General features: G+C 56.9%; 1 protein-coding gene across 1 annotated transcript in view; it reads right to left on the bottom strand.

The window, feature by feature from the left end:
* Window positions 1-746: 746 nt before the first annotated feature.
* The window catches only part of NFASC (neurofascin), a 197,161-nt gene continuing 178,323 nt past the window's right edge, over window positions 747-19,584 (bottom strand). The window contains exons 30-32 of the mRNA XM_068985706.1: window positions 11,716-11,847; window positions 9,341-9,410; window positions 747-6,670 (exon numbers count right to left, since the gene is read on the bottom strand). Of these exons, the coding sequence (XP_068841807.1) occupies window positions 6,439-6,670; window positions 9,341-9,410; window positions 11,716-11,847 (434 nt within the window). The 3' untranslated portion in view covers window positions 747-6,438. The remainder of the gene's footprint in view (window positions 6,671-9,340; window positions 9,411-11,715; window positions 11,848-19,584) is intronic.

Genomic DNA, 19,584 nt, shown 5'->3' with positions numbered 1-19,584 from the left:
CTATGCTGAAAACACAGACTGTGCCAGTGAGTTTCCCAGGATATGACCAACTTCAACACGGGGGCTGGTGGGACTGCCCTGGTGGTCCAGTGGCTAAGACTTTACATTCTGCATGCAGGAGGCCCGGGATCAATCCCTGGTCAGAGAACTAGATCCTGCACGCTGCTATGAAGATCGGAGATCCCACGTTCCGCCACTGACTCAGTGCAGCCCAATGAGGAAAAGATAGGGGCTGCTATCACAGAATTCTGTGTGTATGCTGCCTAACGCCCATGAAAAACCCTATGATTCATTTCTTTTTATATATAATTTCATTTTTATTCTTTTAAAATGTATTTTGGCTGCACCGGGTCTTCGTGGTTGCGGGTCTCACTGGGTGGGGGTGGGCCTTCTTGTCGCGGAGTGCAGGCTCTGGGGTTTGGCCGGCAGAAGTGGCACACAGGCTTAGTTGCCCTGCAGCACGTGGGATCTTCCTGGACCAGGCATCAGATCTGTGTCCCCTGCATCGGTAGGTGGATTCGTAACCACTGGACCACCAGGGACGTCCCCTGTGACTCATTTCTGTCATTAATCCCCAAACATCCCTCTTCTAGACACCAACTAAGGAAATTGAACAAATTACATGGCCAGAGTCCATTGTGAACAACTTTTATTATACGTTTAGTGTTCTCTATACAAAAGGAATCAGTTTTTTTTTTTACAGTGATTCAAAAAAAAATTCTGAATAATTTGGCCTTTCCATTGCTCATGCAGTCAGTTTATAAGTCCACATATTAGATGGTCCTCTACGGCCCAGAAGCCTTCCCTGCTGAAGGTCGAGTATGACACCCTCAGATACGCATCTGTCACTGACAACGTTGGTTAATGCAAAATAACTCGAAAAAAGGAAAGAACACGATGTGAGAGGGGTTAAAACAAGGTGTGCCTTGGTGAGTTAAAATATTTAACCAATGGGAAAAAAAAGATCAGGCCAACTTGTGGGTGTGTGGGTATGTGGGAAGGGATGGAGACATTTGGAAAAGATTTCCCTGCTGAACGGAACAAACTGGAAAATGTGTGTGCTGGGGGGGCTGCAGGGCCAGAGGTCCCTGGGGCCCAGCGTGGGGGAGGGAGGGGCAGGACAGACCGGTGCTCAGAGCAGGAGGGCGCGAGGCTGGCACAGGCTGGGAGCCGGGCGGGGACAGCTGATGAGGACACTGAATCTGGGAGTCAGAAAGGAGAGCAGGGCAGTCATCCGACCTGCATCCTCTTTGAAAGAGAAACAAGAGACGTGCACAAAACTCCGGATTTCTTCTCCCAGAGTTTTGTGTTTATTGCTTCACTGAAGTCTTTGCACGTGCTGCCCTCCAGCCCGGCAGATCCAGGGGCAGAACTTCCACGGCCCTGCTTCCCCTCAGCGCCCTGCAGCCAGGGTGGAGGGGACAGAGCCCCCAGGCCCCTCTCGAAGGGACGCAGTATGCTGGGGGCCCGATGCATCATGAGGCAAGAGATGCCACCCGAGGGGAAAGCTTCGTGGTGACAAACACCAATCAGCTGGTCCCTCTTCTCCTGAACAGCACAACCGGTTCACCACGGGCTGGCAGACTGACTGCCCTGGGACTCACAAAAATACTGTGATTTCATTTGTGGAGGTATAAGGGCATGTGGGAGAAGCAGAAAAGAATGTGGGCCAGCTCTTAAGTAACATCACTGTGTCCAAGGCGGGAACACTGCTGTTTCCAGCTGTGCTGAGATGAAGGAACACTGGACAAGGAGTCAGAGGGCCCGAGTTCAAGGCTGGACCTCACCTCGATTTACCAGCTGTGTGACCGCAGACAGTCCCTTCCCCTCTCTGGATTTTACCGTACAATGAGTCATTTCAATCAGATCAGCTCTGTGGTTCCCATGCATGCTGAAATCTGATCCTGTTTAAGCTAGACACCTTTGTACCTATTTCACTTCCATCCTTATTATGATGAAACCACCATTTAATACTAATAGACCAGCATGGGGCACTGGTTTTGGCTTGAGACACCGTGTAGTGGGGTCTGGCGGCTTCCCTGGATGGCTGTCCTCCCTTCCCCGTCCCCTCTCAGAACCTGTTCTCAGTAGTGGAGGGAGGGTAAGCTGGGCAGGCTGCGCACAGCCATAGTTCAGCGTGAACTCACACAGGTTGCCCCTGCCTGTCCTAAAGAGGGGATGCCCAGGAGTTGGGCTCTGCTAAGGCCACTGAGGGTCAGCCTGTAATTTCAAGCTCTTTGCTTTATTTGTTGACGCCTCTGATTTATTTTAATCAAGGATCTCCCTCTATGCACCTCTTAAGCCCCCCCCCCCCCTAGTGATCAAACAGGATCTGCAGGGAGGTTTCTTTCCCAGGGACTGAATCACAGCACGGGCCGGGGTGTACCTGCTGCTGGCTGAGTGATCAAGGCATCACAGACGGGGCGTGTGCTGCGTCCTCCCATGGAGATGCCCTCCCGCCCCCGAGCTCAGAGGCCAGGAAGGCGCTCTTCAGCCCTTAGCGGGGCAGCCTCGCAGAGACCGAGGCAAGGGTGGGAAACCCCCATGGCGAGGGTGGGAAACCCCTACTGCTCTCGTCACACGGCTTTTGGGGATGCTCTGTGACTTGGCCCTGGCCCTGCAGAGGGCTCCAGGAGCCTTGGAGAGCTGCGGCCCATGCTGTTCCCAGGGAGAACTCCCTTTCCTTTGGATCAGACTCTGTCCTGGGTTTGCCCACAGGAATTGCCCAGACGGGGTCCAGCGTGGGCAGCCTCCTACCACTGCCCCGACACTTCCAACACACTTCCCCACAGCCCTTCACACTTCATCTCCGCATCTGGGAGTAGACTCAGCCTCTTCCAGACAAGGTCACGCTCTGTACTGCTCTTCCTGAAAGCGCTACCTGGTGACGGAGCCTCGGCCTGCTGCGTGTGCACGTCTGTGCGGGTGCTGAGTGTGAGCAGGGGAGGTCCTCTCTTGGCTGGAAAAGCCACAGACATCCACGGATCTGTCTCCAGCCCTCTTCTAAGGCTAATTGTGTTCAGGGAAACCACGAGGGTACTCTCTGGGCCCAGGCCACAGATGTCCTCGTGGGGAGAGCAGTCCCAACCCTGGCAACCTCTCGGACAGGTGAACGTTTCTCTAGGCCTCGGGACTTGCTGGGAAGGGGGCCAAGGCGATGGCCAGGGGACAAGCATAAGCTCAACCATTTCCTCAAAAGCAAGGCAAGGGGCAAAGGGGCCTGTTCACCACGACCCTGGCCAAGGAGCAGGCACTGACCCCCGGTCCTGCAGGCGTGTGCTCCCTAGAGACTGGCACCCGGTCCTTTAGCTGGGCACATGCCCCTCTGTGGGGACAGGTTTTCAGAGGAGGGACTGACTAGGGGAGACAGAGGCACCGAAATACAGGCCAGTCAAGCAGCCTGCCCCAAGTGCGGCGCAGAGCGGCCCGGGAGGACCACTCCCGTCCGGCCCAGCCTGGGTAAGCGAGCTGTCCCCGCAAGGACCCTCCCTTCAACCTGCAGCCACGGGGGCTCGAGCACCAGAGCGCTCCCGTCACCACCGCCTGTCACAAGGCTTCGCGCTGAGGACAGGGGCCGTGGCTGCCCATCACCGCATTCTCCAGGGCTCAGGCCAGCTGCTCCTAAGCATCTGCGGCGCAGAGGGACGGACGGACAGCTGAGAGCAGGAGGCGCCATGGCTGAGCCCTGTGGGTGGACGGGGGCTCAGGCTGGGGATTTCCGGAGCCGGAACAGCCTACACTTCCACCCCCTCCCCTGCCCCCGGCCAGGCAGGCCGAAGCACCAGTGGTAGAGCTCTCCTGGCATTGTGGTGGGTATGTTCGGGGTGGCTCTTGAGCACCCTGCTTGGCAGGGAGCACTGGACAATGCTGCTCTCCAGCTGAGCTGGGTGGGCTCTGGTGCGGGCTCCACAGAAGATGCACTCTCCTCAGCCTAACCCTGCAGCCCACACAGCCCTCTGGGCCCCTGCCGTCTTCGATTGGGGTCAACCTGGGCCCCACCTGCCAGGAGGGCGGCGGTCACGTGGTATGTGGCTCTCAGCACAACAGTGCACAAGGGGGCTGGTGGCACTGCCTTCACACACGAGGGGGCAAGCCTGGCAGGACATGGAGACAGGCTGAGGGGTCATCACCCCCTGAGCCCCCGGGAGCAGAACCCCTTCCCGTCATCGGCCGTGTGAAGGGCTTTCCTGAGGCAGGGGGATGGTGTGAGGACAGCTCACCGTTCACCCTGCTCGCAGAGCTTTCTTCCCACGCAGTGAGTGCGGACAGTGTGATGTGGAGTGAAGGCCTGAGTAACAACCGCTCTGCTCACATCCAGAGTGTTCCCCAGAAATCCAGCTCACAGGCACACCTCCCTGCCATTCCCTGCCCAGGCTCCGGGAATGCCCAGCAGCATCCAGGCAGGTGGGGGGTGAATGCCCGGGAAGGCGCCCCTGAGCTAGCTCCTCAGCCCCTGCCGGTCACCCTGTCCCTCTAGCGAGAGCCCACCCAGGCCTCCTGCCCGCACACCTCCCGCGGCCTGGGCCAGTGGAGAGCTGCCTGCCCTTCGGTTCAAACAGCACAGCCGGCACAGCTCAGGGCTACCTTTTCTTATCTGCAGAGTACACGTGTCTAGGGGCTTGACCTTCAACTGACCAGTAAGTGACTCAAGCATTGCTAATACCTTTGTGGCTTAAACATGTGGCAAACGAGGCTTAAATAAGGTCTTTGAAGAACACAGTGCTGCTCCGGCCCAGGTGCCCTGGCAAGCAGCTGGAGGCTCCCGGCGGAGGCTGTGTCTGTGGCAGGCGGTCCACTCTGGGGGTCAGCTCCACTCTCCTAAAAGCAACTCTAGCTGGAGCAACAGCTGAAGGACTATCCTTAGGCTCAAGATCTCTCTCTCTGAGGCTAGGTACCTTTGGTTTCAAAATGGAATAGGTGGGGAGGATGAAGGCAGAGCCCTGGGTCTCTGAGAACCGCAGGTCTTCGAGTGTCTCCATCTGGGGCACGTTTTGAGTGGCTGCTTCGGGTTCTGCTGGGACACTTGCATAGGCCACCCCGCTCTCGAGACAGGTGTCACTGGAGGCTTCAAGGCTTGCAGGGAGGGGCTGCAGAGCTGGGGACTGCAGGGACAGGTCAGAGCTGCGTAAGGCATACGGAGAGCCCTGCCAGGCCCAGCTCTGCAGCACCAGGTCCCGCGGTCCTGCGGGGACTCCTGATCGTGAACACCCTAAGGAACGGACATGCAGGCTCGGTCCTGGGGGTAGCCGCGTCCCATGCACACACCATAAAACACCAGATTCACCGTCACACAGAGCCGACAGAGCCGACCGAGGAGAGGCTACCTGCCAGACAGGCAAGGGGAGTGCAGATCCACCCCCAGGCACACCAGCACAGTCTTTGCATCGTGCGGTCCATCTCCTGGGGGCAGCAGCACAGACGCTGACCCAGTGAGGGGCAGTCCCCACCCTGGATGCGGGGGGCGTGGTCCTCTGCCCCACAGCCTGAGTCTCACTGATGAGGAGGAAGGCAGTCCAAACCCAGCCCTTCCCTTCTCTCTCGAGGTGGGCACGGCTCCCCAGGGACCAGACGCCTGGCTTCCTTCTGCTTGAGGTACATGGTCACCGGAGCCGAAGTCCTTTGCCTTGGTGCCCACCCGTGTTCCTCAGAGGCCTTCGGTCAGCACAGCTTTCGTCTCGGGCGCTCTAGAGCAAGGGCAGGGTGAGAGCGAGAAGCAAGAGGTAAGCCCACCCCCACAGCTGAGCCAGAGCCAGGCGAGGAGCCTGGCCCCCTCTCCCTCCCTGCCAAAAATACTGTCGCTTCCCAGAAAGGCGCCAAGCCCAGCTCAGCAGCTGACAAGGCTGAGGCGGAGGGCTTGGGGGCCGGGGGAGGCGTGTGAAGAGAAAGGCATCCTTGGGAAATACACGGGCCCAGCAGCGGTTTGAATACTACAGCTCTTCTGTAGGTTCGCTTACAGATCAATCCTTTTTGCTTATCTTTGCAGTTTCCTGGGGGAGAATCCGCCTATTGTTTCTTTTTTTTCAGGGACATTTCTTCAAAAGGAAAAGAAAATGGACATGTTGGGTCTGGAGGGGTAAGACTCACAGCAAAAACAGAGACAACGAGAAGGACTGTAACCAGCGGAAACCTGGTGAGTGTGTGTGTGGAGGTCGGGGCGGGCAGTGGGCGGAGGCCTGGGGTGACCGTGGGGCTGAGTGAGAGACCGGGGCTCCCCCCGGCGGAGCTGAGCCGAGGCGGCAGCTTGCCCACGGTGGGCACCGGGGGGTCACCGGGAGGGGGCTTGCGGCCGGCTGGGCGGTCACCGGCCCTCACAGCTCGGCAGCCTCTCATGCTGTCCTCCGTCCCTGAAGGTGGTGGCGGCTCTGGGGCAGGTCTGCAGCGGCTCTCTCCCCTCTCCCCTCCTGCTTGCAGAGTAGCGGTCGTGCCTGCAAGGCTCCGTTAGGCCAGAGAATAGATGGCGTTGACTGGAGACGTGGCCTCCGAGCTCTCGTTGCCTTCCGTCTCCTCCTTGTCCTTCTTGACCGTGTACTGGCCGATGAAGGAGCCGTCCTCGTTGAACTGGCCCTCGCCGCCCTCGCCATAGTCCACCAGGCTGTCGTCGCTTTCCTGCTGCTTGATGGTGCCGTCCAGGGACGTCTGGCTGCCCTGCAGGGGCTTGTTGTCCTCGTCACTGGACGGGGAGAGACAGAGGATCAGAGCCAGCCTACTCAGTGCCACCCAAACCCCAGCCAGAAGGGAGAGGGCCTCCAGCCTCTCGCTGCTCAGAGGACCAGACCCCAGGATGACCCAGACAGCCCTCACTTGCTGGCCTGTCAGGCCAGGTCTGCAGGGGAAGCTGAGGCCAAGAGAGGACACTTCTCTAAGGCAGAGGAGCAGAGTGGTGCTGGGCCAGGATGCCAGCGTGGGCCCACACTCCTGGACGCCTGGGCAGGGGTCTTTTCTGTGAGGCCGGGCTGCTGGCTCTCTGGGGTGGAAGCAGGCAGAAGCAGCCAGCCCCCCCCTAGGAGGCAGAGGGAACTGTGTGGACCAGCAGGGACAGGAAGAGTCAAAGAAAGGGGTCAAGGACTCTGAGTTCTGGTCCCGTGTCCCTGCGGCTTTGGGAAAGCCCTTCCTTTTCACTGGGCCTTAGTCCTGCCATCAAGAAGGTCCATCTAGCTCTGACTCCGTGATCTGTGACTCTCTCTGGAAAGACTGTCCTTGGCAAGGAGTGAGAGTCCGAGCCTGAGAGAGTCAAACCCCTCCCTGCCTCTCCTCTTCTCTTTCTTGGCGGTGTTACCCTCAGCTCTGGTTTATCCACAGAAAGGTGCTGGTTTCAGGGCAAGTGGAGGGAGGTGGGAGGGTGTGCGTATGAGACAGGAGGGCCGGCAATCAGAGACAAAACTAGCCAGGGGCGGAGGACCGTGCCCAGCTCCCTCGGAGGCCCTGCAGGCCCTGCCCTTAAGCTCCTTGCATGCAGAGAGAGCTGGTCATTACTGTGGCATCTGCCTGCTGGGGTGCCTGCTGTGCCCCCAGGGAGGGAGACACCCGGAGGGGGTGGGCATCTGCTCTGGCACCGCATCCCGTCCCCTGAGGCGGGGACCAGATGCTGCACTTCAGAAGAGAGAGAGGTCCCGGCAGGCAGGAAGACAGCAGGCCTGGCAGGCTGAGCAGACACCCCGCAGCCCACTCCTCTGCCCCAGGCCACACCTAGCCGTCCCTGGGCTTGTGGCAAACACTGGATTGTCACTAGAGTGGGAAGGGAGTTCTTGCCTCAGCACCGGGCACAGGCAGCTGCCAGGGGCGGGGAGGACTGCGAACCAGAGCAGAGGAGCTGGGCACCAGCAAGTGGGAAGCTAGCAGCCCACCCCTGCCGCGCCGAGCAAGATACCCCGCCACGCGCTGAGGGACAGTGGCCCTGTCTCCTGGCCTAACTGACGGCAGGGCTGTGGGAAGGGCAGCTGAGAGGGAAGTGGGCCTCCAGCGTTACGTTATCTAAACCAGCAGATTCTAATGACCAAGCTCCTTAGCCCACTTGCCACTCTATTTCACAGGCACCCTCCCCCGGGCTCTCCACCCCTGCTGCAGGGCCGTGATGACTGTGTCTGTGTGATTCTTGTGAACTCCAGGCCCCCAAGCTACATGCAGGCACTCTGGACAGGCTGGCCCAGTGGGCGTGGAAGCGGTGGGAGAGGTCTTCACCGGGTCAGGTTCTCGTGGGGAAAGACCTACATCTGGGAAAGGACTGTGACCTCATGGTCTAGGCACCCGTTTGCCTCCCTTCCAGAAGACCTCTGAGGACCAGGCGGACAGACCAGGGAGAGAGAAGCAGAGAGAGCCCCACCAGAGAGGTGCTGGGCAGGCGGGTCCCAGACGAGCAGGGTGAGCCCGCACCCCAGGCTGTCCTGCCCGGGAACCTGGCTTCTCCTCTAACATACTGATTTTCGCCCTTTCCAACTTCCAACTCTTGGACTCATCCAAGTGGGGCTCCAGGATGGATGCTGCAGGGCCCCCAGAGCCACAGCGAAGGGGTGTGCATGTGCACACGTGCGTGTGTGCGCATGTGTGTGCTGTGCAAGCCCGTGCGTGCACGCACCAGTATGTGTGTCTCCGGCCTCAGAGTCAGTGGGGCCGGGGGTGGGAGTGGGGAGGAAGCAGACGTTTTCACCCAGCAACTGTGGTGTCTGGGAGGAGAGGTGCCCGAGGAAGCGGCTTCTCTGAGCATAGTCCCTGGGCCCTCCCCTCATGCTGCCTCGGGGTGCACTGAGGGTCTGGGGAGAGAAGGCCCAGGCTCTCTGGGACTCATGGCCAGAGAAGGACGGATAGACAGTCTATCAAGGCGCAGACACTCCCCAGCCTGGGCCTTGATCCTCTCGTTTGGGACACAGGCGCAGGACCAAATGCCGTCCAAGGCCCATTCCAGGCTGCAGCCTAGAGGTGTCATTCTAGGTCCTGAGGGAAAGGCCCAGAACACCGCTCCCTTCATCCCTCACCCGGCTGAGTCTCAAACACAACACAACTTCCCCGTGTCGTCACCATTTTCAGGGCCGGGGTGGGGTACAGGCAGAGGGGAAGCTGAGAGCAGAGCTCATTTCACAGCAAGAGGGAGCCTGGGGCGCGCTTTCAGAGCAAAAAGGCGGAAACATACACACACGCAGTAAACCTGAGTTGTGCAGCCGGATGAATAGAATGCTGTTCATCAAATGAGTGTGAGTGTGTTGGGCGGTGCTCCCGCCACAGGCAGAGGTGATGGGAGGACATCCACCTGGCGGCCTCTGAGCCCAGCTGTCAGCCCTGAGGGCAGGAAGGAAAACCCACCAGACAGGGGTGCTGAGCGTGAGCAGGAATGAAGGGGACCGCGCACCTGTAATCAAAGGAGCCATCCTCTTCTTTGGGGTCTTCAGGGCCAAGGGGCACATCCTTCTTTTCTCGCACTTGGTCGGGAAGAGAAACAAAGACACAGAGGTGATGACTGGCCCTAAAGGAACAGCCGAAGACGCGGCCTCTGGGTTCAATACCTCTCCTTCTCAATACCGCACCACCCACGGCCTCTGGTTCTTGCCTCCCGCATTTAAGCAGGTTCCGAGCTAATTCCGCCGCCTCCTCGCCATCATCTCCACTGACCACTGAAATCTTCCCCAGCCTGGCTCACCTCAGCCTCTCCATGAGGTCTTCCCCAAACACCTGGACGCTGTCCTTTCCTTGGCAACTTTCTTTTTGCCACACTGTGTGGCAGGCGAGATCTCAGTTCCCTGAACAGGGATCCAATCCATGCCTCCTGCCCTCCTTAGCATGGAGTCCTAGCCACTGGGCTGTCAAGGAATTCCTTGGCACCTTTCTTAATCCTGCTCTGTGTTACAATTACTTGTGCACATTTGTGACGCCCATAATAGAATGCCAGTTCTTTCCTTGAGGGTGGGGCCTGTGTGTCTCTTCAAAGCTCCTAGGAGAGTGCCCTGGGCAGAGAGGACACGCTGCACACGCCTCTGGAATGGAAGGTGCTCCCCTAACTGGGACCCCACTTGTCCGCGTGACTCCCCTTTCCCACTCCGCCCCGTGAAGGGCCAGCACTCCTCCCAGGCCCTGTCTGGTGCTGTGACCCTCCTACGGCACCAGCTGCCCTGTCCTTGACGGAGCGGTCACTTCTTCTAGAATCCTCTGCACCAAGCACCAGGACTGGTACACTGCAGACACTTAGGTGAATGACTGTGCTTCTTTTTGAGGACAAGGCGGGATAACCACCCCTATTTTAGCGGAGGGAAGCTGAGGCCCGGAAGATGTCACATGACAATTAGCAACTAAACAAAGTGTAGAATGGAGACTGGAGCCCCAGTCTCACGGCTCGCGGTTCATTCACCCTCTGATGTAAGGAAAGGAGCTTAACTGTAAGAAGAACTTTCTGAAATGGGCAGAGGAAGGCACAGAGTTACCTGATCAGTTCTCAGGTGCCCAGTTCCACCTGGAACAAGGAGTGAGATCAGAAAGGCCGCCCTTCCTCAGTCTTTCTTACAGAAGAAAAACAATCCCAACACAGCGCAACAAAGTGAAGGACTCGTTCACCAACGTGCACGCTAAGCGCTAAGTCGCTCAGTCGTGTCCGACTCTTTGCGACCCCGTGGACTGTAGCCCGCCAGGCTCCTCTGTCCATGGGGATTCTCCAGGCAAGAATACTGGAGTGGACTGCCATCTCCCTCTCTATCATTCACCAATAATGAAGTATAATTTCCTGCCTTTCCTGACTTGAAGGAGTCCGTCAAGGAGTCCTTTAGAATCCTAGGGTCTGAGAGCATGTGGGCCAGAGGACGAAAATAAAACAGAATCTCCTCTCTCTGGGCTGAGTTTTAGATCGTGGAGAAGGACTTGTTCATAGAGACGGGGAGAAGCCAGCACTTGGAGAGCTCAGGGTGTGTCTGGTGATGGCTCTGGGGGCAGGGAACAATTTCACCCTGCAGTCCAGCCGGACGTCTGTTCTCAGGGTCATCCATTATTCTGTCTCCTGGCACCCTCCCCACCCCACCGCAGACAGATGGCTTTCTTGTCCCTGTTTGAAAAACAATCAATATTTCCAGAAACAAAAAAGCCAGAGGTCCTTGTCCTTGACCTTGGTTTGTCTGGGCTGGAGGATCTTGAGGCCACAGAAGTACCTCTCTGGGAATCAAATAAAAGCCCAAAGCCCTTTAAGGACTAGCGAGGGGTGGGGGTCCTCTCAGTGCAACCTACCCCCCAGCCTCTGCCTGCTCCTCATATAGGGCCGTCTGCCCTCCTGTTGAGGTATTGTGATTGCAACCCCACCGCCGTGCTGAGCGCCCAGCTCCACGGCCTCTCTCATGTGTGTGCTTCTTCCGTCCAGACCTCTCCTCCCTCCAGCCTCTCTCTCTCATGGTTACAGAAAAGCATCTCTCCTTTCTCCTTCACTGGGATACAGGATCCTAATGAGATTCAGGCTGAAAAAAGCCAATTACTGAGCAGATGGGTGGTGAGTCCAGGGGAGGGAAGGTCACTCTTAATGGGAGCCAGGGTTCCTTCCATCCCCTCTCTGGCTGCTTGGACCGTTCCATCCCCCCATCTCAGGGGAGCTTAATTAACTCAAGTGCTTTCTGGCAACTCTACGGTGCACAGAACAGGCCAAAGGACCATTTGTCCCAGCCTGGGGAAGGTCTGTGCTTGCTGAGAGAATGGCGACTCACAGGAGAGCCTGCTGGCCCTGTCCCCGGAGCCGGCTCCTTGGACACATCTTACCGGGGTACTTGCCGCCGCGACTCCTCTTGATGAAACAGACGATGAGCAGGATCAGCACCAGCAGGGCGATGGCACACATGAGCCCGATGAACCAGCCCTGGGTGGCAATGTCCGCCTGGTTGTTGGTGTAGGCTGCGGGGGAGGGCCAGAGGCAAACACATGAATGAACGGTTCGCAAGGTGGCAGGCAAGGAGGAGGGAGAATTTCAGCTATTTCATGGCCAGCTTCCTCCTGCAGCCTACTGCTACCACCCGGCAGCCCTCTGGCTCAAACCACCCCGCTATAGGGACGAAAAGGCGAGGGCCAAAGGTCAGGAAAGAGGCCCCACCAAGGAAGGAGCAGAGGGAACGGAATAAGCAGCAGAAGGCTGAGCAGGCCCTCTGGGGAGAGGACTGTCCTAAGCTTGAGGCACTGGCATTCTTGCAAGCACAGTGGCTGGGCACAGCCTGGTGGGGAAGGAAGGAAGGCCAGCGATGGACTGTGACTCCCTGCGGATGAGCCGGGCTGAGCTGGCGCGCTGCCCACCCAGGAACGGGGGCCGCGGTCACACGCACAACCCTGGAGGAACACCTCTGCAGGCCGGCACAGACACTGTGACAGAGACCTGTCCTAGCAGCCAGTCGGCCGTCCCTGAAGCGGGACCTGGGCGCGGTGCAGTCCAGGGTGCTCCGCGCTCCCTCGTGTCTTTCCAACGGCATTGCGGCTAGCAGCAAAGACATCCCAGGGTGGGCACCTCAGATAGGCCCATGGAGGGGCCGTGCCTTCAGCACACCCCACGCCACTCCAACACACGCAGAGACCCCTGTGACAGACAGCCCCTTGCCATCCCTGCCTAGACACGTGGAGGCCTGTCTCAAGGTGGGAGACCCCTTCATGACTCCAGGGGCAGGCTGCATGGGCCTGGAGACCGGAGGCACATCTGACGGTGTCCTGGAGGACCCAGGACTGAGAGTAGAGATGGGAAGGGGTGGGATGCATAGGAGTCACCTGCCCTCTTCCTGTCTACGGACTGAAGAAGAAAAGACGCAGCCTTCCATGGAAACCACCACTTGGAGGACAGGATCAGGGACAGAGGAGACCGCAGGGAACCCGGGGCAGGCAGAGCCAGCGGAGGAGCCTCTGGGAGACCCAGACTATGGTGGGAGCGCTGGGAGCCACGCGGCCTGAGCTGAGGCTCCAGGCCTCCTAGGGAAGAAGCACAGCGGCAGAGACGCGACCCCAGGCTGGACCCCAGGCTCTGCGTCACACCGTCGTGCGGGGCAGGTATCCAGGTGCGGCCTACTCTTGGCTCTTCGTGGGCGGAGAAACTGTCTCTACCGTGTTCTCAGCATCCAGCCAAGGGCCTTGCACCAAGCTGGGTCTCAATAAACAGTGAAGATTGATGAGCAAGACCTTCCCCTCTCTCTGCAGCCTGGCTGCCCAGGCAGTCTGGGCTGGAAAGTTCCATAAGAACACGGCCATTACCACGCTGATCCGGGTGCTGTGGGGGAAGTCCCAGCCCTGCGTCCACAGGCTACGTCCCACACAAGATCTGAGAGGTCTTCCCAGGCCCCACACAGGATCAGATTACCTCATTCCAACCTCCGGTGTTTCTCACTCCCATTAGGAAGAACTCCTCCATTCCTGCCCTGACCCGCCGGGCTCTGTCAGTCGCCTCTCCCACCACCCGGGCCGCTCCAGGCCCCCTGGCCGCTCCCACGCCTGCCTCAGGGGCCTCTGCATCTGCTGCCCTGAGATCTGATGAGATGGCGGCCTCATCCAATGTCGTCTCTTCAGAGGGGCCTTCCTGGACCTTCCCAGCTAAGACAAAACTCTCTTTCCAACCCGGCCACTCTGTCTGCAGGACTGCACTTGCCCTTTTCATAGCACGTATAACAACTGGCTAGACTACTACTGCTAACAGCTTACACTTGTTTAAGCACTTCCTATGGGCTGACACGGCTCAAAGCACTTTCCCACAATTATCTAGTTTAAGCCTCACAACAGTCCCATAGGGTGGATTTGTTGTTCGGTCACGAAGTCGTGTCTGACTCTTTGCGACCCCGTGGACTGCAGCACGCCAGGCTTCCCTGTCCTTCACTATCTCCCAGAGCTTGCTCAAACTCGTATCCATTGAGATGGTGATGCCACCCAACCATCTTGTCCTCTGTCATCCCTTCTCCTCCTTAAGCAGCAGCAAGAACTGCAATCCCATGGCCTCCAGAATGAAAAGTACAATCACAGAAAACTAACCAAAATGACCGCATGGATCACAGCCCTGTGTAACTCAATGAAGCCGTGAGCCATGCTCTGCACAGCCACCCGAGACGGATGTTTCATGGTGGAGGGTTCTGACAAAACCTGGTCCACTGGAGAAGGGAATGGCAAACCTCTTCAACAGCAGGAAAAGGCAAAAAGGTGCATTTGTACTATTACCCTATTTCATAGGTGAGGCAACCGATGTGCTGAGGTCAGTGATCGGCTCAGGGCCCTGGAACGGGCAAGTGGTAGAGTTGAGCTGTGGCCCCAGGCTATCCGGTTTGAGTCTGTGCTCTTCACCACTCCACTCAGAAGGCGAGCTCCTTGAAGGAGGGACTGTCGTCCCCGGGGCTGGGCCAGAGCCCGGAACACAGGGCACTCGGTTCTCATCTGCTCCTTGGCTTCGTCCCCTGGCCCACCCCCTCACCCTCTGGGCCTGATGGGGCTCTGCCTCCCGCAGGCTGCATGCTGCCCTCCCTTCTGTGCCACCTGTGCCACACCGGACTCAATCGTCCGCTGCGGCTCCCCTTGGCAGTTACTGCGCTCTCCTGCTCTCACAGTGAGCTTCGCTGGCGGAAGACGCAGACCAGGCCCGTCACAGACTCACGGAGTCATACTTGAGCGGGCCCTCCACGGCAGCGGCCCCCCTTCCGCTCCTCCCTGCTCCCCCTCTCCCTCCCGCTGACCCGACGTGACCCTGCCTCCCAGTCTGCGTCTCGGGGTCATGCTCACCTGCTCCACACTGGAGCTTCACAGCCTCTGCAGCCGTCTCCTTCCATACCCGAGAGGGCTCTCCTCTCTCCCCTCTGCAGGGACCCAACACCTCATCTCCTTGGTGGCTCCGTCCTGAAAGGATCTCTGAAAACTCCAGCATTTCTCAGTTTCTCCCCCCGCGCTGTCTCTCCCCTTTCTCTGTTAAATGCGCTGCAGCTCCCTGTTTTAAGGCATTTCTGAGGAGCCTGCCAGGCTTTTTGGCTCTCGTGCGCACACTGTCCTCTTACAGGGAAATGCTCCAACCTTCCGCCATCATCGCCGATTCCTGCCGGCTCTTCTGTGCCCCACGTGCTGGCCCCCACGCCCGCTGTACTCCGTGCTCACCCACCACCACCAAGGGCGCCTTTCCCAGACTCACTCTCCGGACTCTCACTCTCACCTGTCCTCTGGCCGTGCCTTTCCAAACTCCTTTCATCTCCCCTTGTCCTTCCAGCCGGTTCCACGCTGCAAGCCCGGGGCTTGCTCCCGACATCTCCCTGGGTCACCCATCTGCCCCTGCTGCCAGCACCTCACATCTCGCCTCTAAGGGCTATCATTTGCTCCTTCCAACATGTTTCCCATAGTCACGTCACTGCCCAGTTCTAGAGGGTTCCACTCAGTCTGCGTTTGTCAGATTCCAAGGATACAATGATGCATCATGCTGTTATGTTTCCAGAACACTTCAGTCAAGTCAGGTGCCCTGGTCGTCCCCTTCCGCACCCTCCCCACCCTGCCCCAGAGAGCCTGGACAGCCACCCTTCCCGTGCTTCCCCTTTCCACGTTCAACCCCCTCCTTCCTGAATCTCCGATTCCTGCAGCTCACACCAGTCTCTTAACTCCAGTTTCAACCCCCTTTACTCCACATGATGCAATATTTAATTGCTCTGTTTCCTGGGTTCTGATGTCCAATGACATTACAAAGGCTGGAGACCTGGGGATCCTTTGAGCCCCCTTGTCCTTAGCATGATGCCGGTCACCCAACTAGTTGTCACTGATTACTTACTGACTAATAGCCAATTTAATCCTAATATAACTATGGAGAAGGAAATGGCAACCCACTCTAGCATCCTTGCCTGGGAAATCCCATAGACAGAGGAGCCTGGCAGGCTATAGTCCATGGGGTTGCAAGAGTTGGACATGACTTAGCAAATAAACCACCACCACCACTAAGGTTAACACAGGCTATCTCTTTCATTTTTTCTTCATACCAGCCAAAGGGTCCCAAGGATATTGGCTTCACCACATGCCACCTGGGCACTGGGATGAAGGAGTCACTTCAACTTATGTTTGAACGGTGGTTCCCATCTTTTGCAAAGAAGTTGGTCTGAATGTCTGCAGTGACCTGTTTGCTCCACTATCTTGCTGACAGCTGTCTCCCATGAGACTCCTTTCTCTTGGGAAGGAAAGGCGCAATTCCACGGAAGGTGGCCATATGAGAAATTTACAAATTAAATATAGCTTTCCATTCCTGACACCACCATGCAAAGTTCAAATGTTACTTTCAGTCCTTACTGAAAAGATCAAAGAATTTTCTGTGAAGTTCAGACATACAAGGCTCTTCAAAACCAAGCAGATTTTGTAACTATGTTTGGTGATAGATGTTAACTAAACTTGTCGTGATAATCATTTTGCATAGATCGAATGATTATGTTGTATGCCTAAAACTAATCAATGTCAATGATACACAATAACAAAGACACAAAAAACCCAGTGGGATCTGGGGTAAGGTGGGCTCAATCAGACTCCACCAAAATGATTTAGTTTCTCAAGAACCAAAAGAAAGTTAAGACATAATCTCACTCACATGACTCCAAAGACCCTGAGAGGAGGCGGCATTTTTGCAGGGCTTCAGGGCAATTACATTTGTCTGCCAAGACCATTCTTAATCGATCCATTCAACATGTTTCCAGATCCCTAACGGTCACAGTAATAGCAACATCCCAAGATCAGTGAATATCTACATTTTCGACCTTTGTTGGAGCTAACAGAACCCAGGACAGCACCTGTTCACTGGGAACACACGGGTTCTAGTATCTCCTACTCTGGCTTAGAGGTCACAACCATTCTCTGCAACCCTGCTCGGAAATATGTAGTTTACTTGCAAAGCACAGGTCCCTTAGGCTCTTCACTCTAATCAAGAGGAAATTGGTTTGATCATTGGAGAGAGGCCAGTCACTCAAAGCAGGCAGAAAAACTATTTCAGAAATAGGGTGGATGAACAAATATGACAGGGATGGGCTTTCTTCAAATGCAGTTTGGCATGGCTGCTCTCACTTACGCATCATTTTACACCTCTCCATCTTCACCTCACTCCATCCTGGGTTTCTCCCAGCACAGCGAAAAGAGGCCGACCACAGGTCCCCTAATGTCCCTCCTCCCACGTCCCTGAGGCCTAAGGCAGCTTGCTGTCTGTCTCGCTGGGCCCGTCAGCACCCCATCCAGCCTGCTCCAGGATGTGAGAGCTGAAAGGTCTCTTGGAATCCAGGGTTATGTGTTGGGGCCCCTCAGGCATCTTTGGTTTCAAAAGCTTCAAGAAAGTGATTAACTTCTCATGTGGGATCTTTCTGGTGAGAGTCAGGGAGCCTGTGAGCATTCCTTGTGGTTTTTTTTTTCCCATTTCCTTCATGAACGATTGTAACATGTTTGAGTCTATGGACAGAAGTGATAGCCTGTGGTTGTCTAAAGACAGTGGTTGGGCCCCAGGATGGTCATAAACTTGATGAGACCCAGGGACCTGGGAGATGATTGTGTGAACTTGGCTCTGGAGTCCACCCACTCCTTCATGTATTTTCAGAGGATCAGGACGCACACTCACAGGCATACACGAAGTTTAGAAAGTAAAAACAGTTTTCTTCTCTATGTGGTTTGCACATAGTCATTTCCAGCCAGCCCGTGAGGGAAGGGAGCAGTAAGCGCCCAGAGCGAGGGTCACGAGCCTGCCCTCTCCAGCTTGCATGGGGAGGCGGTGGGGACACATGCGGGCGCTGCAGGCCTCACACCCTGAAAGCAAGCTATGGGGTCAGCCTCTCCATAGCAACCACGGGAAAGGGGAAATGAACATCTGAGTCAGTGTTCAGAAGGGCATCGTCAGTCACTATCACTGCTTTCCTTTGCACGGAATGCTGGGACTTCAGAGCAGACTGGGGTGTCCCTGAGGGCAGGGACTGGCCCTTTCCCCTCTGGCTCTTTCTCCCCAGCCCACACCCACAGCCCCTGGGCTCAGCACTGGGCAAAGTTAAGCTCTGCAAGCAGGCTGAGCCGGCTTTTGCTGCATTCCCTAGGATGGAACTCTTTCATCAGACCTCACCCTTGCTTTCTGCCTCTAGGCTGGACTCAAGTTTGTAACAAAGCAAAAGCAAATGCATGCACACATGTGAGCAACAGCCTGGAGCCCTGACTGGGTCAGACAGAGTCCAGCCGCCTGCTTCAGTCAGTCAACTGCCCAGTCTCCAGGCCTGGCTCCCAGGATGGCCTGGCTACTTGCAGACTTCCTGTCCTAGCTGGCCTGGTGAGCCTCAAGCAGGCAGCAGGACTCAGACTCCCCGAGTCTTGATGGCATGGATAGGCATGGACATGCACGTGCGCAGAACAGGCAGAGACACAGGGGGGAGGCCGGGACACCCAGACCGCGAGGGACCAGGCTGGAAGGGGTGGCGGGAGGCATTACACACACGGGCTGAGACTCTCGAGACGCAAGCCATCAGGATCAGCCTCAAGCCAGGCACAGGAGAACACGTAAGTCCACATTTGGAACTCCACATAAACCATGGTGTGTTCTTTCCTTTAGCCTTGTGTCTAGTAACCTGCACCTGAGCAGGACGTGCCTGAGGGCAGGGACTGGTCCTTTCTTCTGTCTCTTTCCCCAAACTCATCCTTTCCCCAGGGCTTAGCACACCGGCCCTTGGCCAGCTTGCCCAGCTGATTTTAAAGAGAGACACAAAGAGACAAGCAAGTGCCCTCCAGACTGCCAGCCACCCTGACGAACAGAGAGATTTCTGAACCTTGTTAACTGAGCCCCAGGTTCCCTGTTGGTTTGGTACAAATGAAGAAGCTTCTCCATCCACAGCTGAAGGCCGGAAAGGTCCAGAGCTCTTCTAGCACTGGAAAGTTTCTCCTCCTCAGTGAAACAAAAGGTCAACTACTTTTAAGCCATGACAAATCTGGGGCAAAGTTAAAGTAAAACAAAGTGAAGTGAAGTCGCTCAGTCGTGTCCGACTCTGCGACCCATGGACTGTAGCTCACCAGGCTCCTCTGTCCATGGGATTCTCCAGGCAGGAATACTGGAGTGGGTTGCCATTTCCTTCTCCAGGGGATCTTCCTGACCCAGGGATCGAACCCAGGTCTCCCACATTGCAGGCAGACGCTTTAACCTCTGCGCCACCAGGGAAGCCCAAAAGCAAAGCTCCAAACAATTCGGGTCACACCCCTTGGAGTTTTTAAACAACAGTTGACAGTGGCAAGGCAATGCCATACACGCTGATCCTTGGTTTGGTTCCTGGGAAGATTCCTGGGGTAAAGACCTGGTCCTATCCCCTAACCCCACATGCAGGAAGCGAGCCTGTGTGAGGCCAGGTCGCACTGCCCCGAGACCCCCACACAAAGACCATGTTTATGCTCACACCAAGCCCTCGTTTCCAGCACAGTGGAGGCTGGGGGGCTCCGCTGTCCTCAGGCTGCGTGATGCCCCCTCATCCCCACAGGGTCGGGTGCGCACTTTCCTCTCTGGCGGCATGCACTTTTGGCTCATTCTGTCTTTCCGGTAGCTGCAGACTGACACGTAAGAAGAGCCGAGCCACGCCATGCAAGGTGAGGAACGGGAGGGTGAGTCTTCCTTCCCGGGAGGAGAGACAAGCGGGAAGCTGAGGATGAGCACGACAT

The sequence above is a fragment of the Capricornis sumatraensis genome, chromosome 14 (genome assembly GCF_032405125.1).
Source record: "Capricornis sumatraensis isolate serow.1 chromosome 14, serow.2, whole genome shotgun sequence".
Classification (NCBI taxonomy): Eukaryota; Metazoa; Chordata; class Mammalia; order Artiodactyla; family Bovidae; genus Capricornis; species Capricornis sumatraensis.
This window is presented reverse-complemented; position numbering and strand designations above follow the sequence as displayed.